Source organism: Nicotiana tabacum, chromosome 12, assembly GCF_000715075.1.
Source record: "Nicotiana tabacum cultivar K326 chromosome 12, ASM71507v2, whole genome shotgun sequence".
In the NCBI taxonomy this organism is placed as follows: domain Eukaryota; kingdom Viridiplantae; phylum Streptophyta; class Magnoliopsida; order Solanales; family Solanaceae; genus Nicotiana; species Nicotiana tabacum.
In genome coordinates this window covers 87,741,667-87,745,908 of record NC_134091.1, presented here as the reverse complement: position 1 = coordinate 87,745,908, position 4,242 = coordinate 87,741,667, and the positions used below count along the sequence as shown (strand labels likewise).

The 4,242-nt window shown below is 41.0% G+C and overlaps 1 protein-coding gene across 1 annotated transcript; it reads right to left on the bottom strand.

Moving 5' to 3' along the window:
• Nucleotides 1–2,586: 2,586 nt before the first annotated feature.
• Nucleotides 2,587–3,153, bottom strand: LOC142167258 (uncharacterized). Its single transcript, XM_075227420.1, has one exon. It carries the CDS (start codon nucleotides 3,151–3,153, stop codon nucleotides 2,587–2,589), a length of 567 nt encoding a protein of 188 aa, XP_075083521.1.
• Between the last annotated feature and the right edge of the window lie 1,089 nt (nucleotides 3,154–4,242).

The window sequence follows — 4,242 nt, the reverse complement described above, 5'->3', positions numbered from 1 at the left end:
TAATTACTTCTTTTTCTTCGAGGTTGGGCTTCTTCTGGCTCTCTAGTTGCTCGATCTCTTGTGGGAGGTTCTCAGGCATCATGCTCTCATCGTACTCTTCATCGTTTGGATTATTTTGCTCAAGGGTTTCGTTACATATCATAATCGCGGGATGCGGGTTTTTATCGATTTGATTGCTAAAAAGGAAAACTAAGTATAAATAAGGGCAAGGATGAATTTGCAATGATTTCAAGAAAAATAATTCTTTGTATTTCATTAAAGGAACGTCTCAGTGTTCAAAGAGGCAATTTTGACAAAAAAGGTACATACATGGTTCATGCCTCAATAGACCATGCGTTTTTCAAAATTACTACAATTCTACACTACCAAGACTCCCGGCGAACCAGAGATGGACTGGTGGTCCAATTTTGCAAAGTCTCTTCTAGTTCGACATTCCAAATGGTCGATGTCTTGAAATCAGCTTCACCGGAACATTCCTCGATCAAGGCCACAAACAATCTTCCCATCCCATCAATAATATCATCTTATGGTAGTGAGCTCTGACCCGGTCCCCGAACACGCTTTGATACGAAAACCTTCTTCCCAGGGTTACTATTATAGGTTCTTCCAGTTGTATGTTGATACCCCAAGCCGGCAGTACCTTTCTGCCCTTTTAGTTCAATTGGCTTCGTTATCCCATCTGCTCGGGCTCCTAGCTCAGTCCCTGGTCAGTACACATACTTCATCATCTCTTGCATTGCCATCTTTGACCTGTACGATGACTGCATACTGGGGGTATGCTTATTCTTCTCCATTTCTGTTGCTTGCAGATCTCGACCGCATGGAAGATGACCCTAATCTAATCCTTCTATGAAAGGAACTGCATGCTCCAGATAAGCTGACCGGCTCCACTCGCCATGTATCACAATCTCCTGGCAATCCCACTCGAATTTCATACACTGATGGAGAGTGGAAGTAACTGCCCTTGCCATATATATCTAGGGCCTTCCCGGTAAGATATCGTATGAAGACGAAATGTCCATCACTTGAAACAATATTGGGAATTCAATTGGTCCAATCTGTAAGGCTAAGTAGATCTCTCCGATGGCATCCTTCTGTGACCCATCGAAAGCCCTTACTCTTATATGGCTTTCTTTCGCTTCCCTCAAATGAATGCCTAATTCTCGCAGGGTTGAGAACGGGCAAATATTTACTCCGGATCCTCCATCGACAAGCACTCGAGATATGACTTTATCCCCACACTTAACTGTGATGTGCATAGCTTTGTTGTGATCCATACCCTCCACAGGAAATTCCTCCCTCCGAAAATAAATCTTGTTTGCTTCGACCATCTTCCCAATAGTTACCGCTAAAGCCTCGCTGGTAGTATTGCTTGGTACACTTAAGCCACTTAGAACCTTTACCAGAGCATCTCTATGACTGTCGGAGCTCATCAATAAATCCATAATTGATATGTGAGCAGGAGTCTTTCAATTGTTCTTCTACAGAATATTCTTTAACTGGCATCTTCCTCCAAAACTCTACCGCCTCAGCGTCTGTTATGTTTCTTCCTTGGTTCTGTTCCCTCCTTGGATTCCTCGATTCACCTCTTCTGGAGCGTAACACCTTCCTGATCTAGTCATCTCGTGAGAAGCTACAGTGTCTGTCATTTACCCTTTCCCTTTGACTAGTAAGTCCATGGAACTGTTTTTTATTCTCAACTCCCCTCATCTCTTACAGTGGTGGTGGACCGTTATTGGTATGTCTGAACTATCACAAGAGGTTCTAGATGCACAGTGATCAACTTAGTCACCCTAGGTGGCACTCTTGCAGCTTTGGCATTCCCAATAGTGACGATGGTCCCCTGCAAGTCATAATCCTTGTCTAATGCAATTATGTTGGCTCATTGATTTTTATGGTTTGGCAATGGGTTACGGTTAATATTTGGTGGGGCTGGGGTACATTGGATAGACCCATTCTTGATTAGCAACTAGATCTCATTCTTCAATCTATAGCAATCCTCAGTGTCATGCCCGGGAACACCCGAATAGTAAGCACAATGCTTGGTTACGTCAAAATATTTGGAGGGCTAGTCAAGAATTCTTCCTTCCACTGGATATATCAGTCTGTCTCTCTTCAACCTTTCAAACAACTAGGCTAAAGGTTCAGCGATTGGTGTGAAGTTTCTGGGATTTCTTTCTTCAAAGTTTGGGCATGGCCTGGGTGCATAGGTAGGTCTATTTTGGTGGGCGGTGGTTTGGACTGGGGCATACAATCGTGGTGGGTTTGGATGTATACTGGCTCGAGACGGGGTGTAGTGAGGTTGAGCATTGTAGTATGGTTGAGTGTTATATATTGGGGCATATGAGGGTTGATATGGGGGTTGCGGGGTAGGGATTGGCTCAACGAGGAGGACTTGACTGATAGTAGGGGACGATTGTAGTCACTTCCTCTTTCTTCTTCTTTCCACTGCCTATGCAACCAGATTGTATAGCCCTACTAGCGGCTTGCAACGCGTCCATTGACTGTATTTTCCCTGACTTGATACATTCTTCCAAGAAGTCTCCCATTTTAACCAGCTCAAGAAATTTTGACTCATCATACCCATCATATTTCAAAATAAATCCCCTCTTGGGCCCGGATAAAATACTTTGTTAGCTCATTATCATCCAATGGAGATTGGGTCCTGGCAGCTTCTAATCTCCAGTGGCAAGCGTACTCTTGAAATGATTCTGAGAGTTTCTTCTGCAAATTCACCAAAACAAACATGTCTGGAGTGATCTCGGTATTAAATCTGAAGCGATTCATAAAATCCTCCGCCATGTCCTGCCACTCCCTCCAATTCCTGGGGACTTGTCGGATATACCAAATAAGCGTTTCTCCCGTCAGACTCCTTATAAACAACTTTATTCTCAGCTTTTCATTTCTTCCCACTCCGACCAATTTGTCACAGTAGGCCCTCGAATTAGCGCGGGGATCACCCGTTCCATTAAAAATGTCGAACTTTGGAGGCTTATACCCTGCGGGCATGTCAACATCGGGATGTATACACAAGTCCTCATAATCTAGGCTCTCGCTTCCTCGAGCAACCTCGAGATTCTTCATCTGTTTACTCAATACTCGCAGTTGTTCTGAACTGACTCCATCTTCCTTGTATTTTGCTTCTTTCTCCATCTCAGCATATTGGTCGATCTCACAAGGCACTCTTACCATGAAGGGCACGGTAAAGGTAGGCTTAGAGGTGGCATATACAGGTTGAACATACTGCTCATATGTGATGATGTGTGTCGCATGTGTGTGATGGGTCTGGTTGGATAAAAGTGACGTTGTCACGAGAAGGGGTTGTTTTCACCTTTTGTAAATTATAGGAGTATTAGTTTTAGAAGCGTTGTTTTGACGGCATATAAAGCTGCACAAATTCTTGAAATACAACACAGGCCATTAAAAAGGACGGAATTGAAATCTTTAATAGGGAGAATATCTCATATACCACCACCTTCGAAAGGAATTGGAGCCATATTGAATAGAAAAAAGTGAATAAATAATAAAATAGATAAAAATCCACATATCTGGAAAATCTCATAAATTTCATAATATTCACGAAGAGAACAAATATTATTTTTCTCAAAATCGAAAAGATCAAAGACATCAAATTATGTCTTTCTCAAGTCCGATCGGTCTTCTTCAAGATCAACTTGGAGTGCGGTTGGACGCTTCCTAATAATCAAATACTTCACGAAGATGATCCATACAATACTCGACTTTCATGGAGATCAAATACATCTTAGGGATGTCCGCGTTCGAGATATACGTCGATCCAGACATCGAATCACGAAGAACATTCCGGAAAAAGAATCAAGGGAACAAACAAAATTATATCCACAAAGATTCATAAGTAAAATTTTCAAAAAAAGAAGAAGATATAAATCCACAAAAGTCGATAACTATCAAATCGAAAAAATTGTCTTAATTTTGGTTTTGTTCATTTTAATAGTCAAAAAAATCAATTAAATTAGTTTAATTTTGATTTTAATAAAAACCAATCGAAACTTATCTCTTTGCTTCGGTTGATTTTATTAGGTATAAAAAATTATCAAATTAATTTATTTTTGATTTTAATAAAAAACCGTTCATATCAAATCGTGAACGCCCCTATTCCTTATGACTTTTCAATTCTTTATTGCCTCTTCCTTGAGGATAAATTTGTTTTCAAAAGGTTGAATCACACCAACGTTAGGCTGTTTTGCATAATAACGTAACGTG

What these genes read in the sequence shown, in the direction of transcription:
- LOC142167258 (XM_075227420.1), bottom strand. Translation starts at nt 3,153, where the DNA reads ATGGAGAAAGAAGCAAAATACAAGGAAGATGGAGTCAGTTCAGAACAA.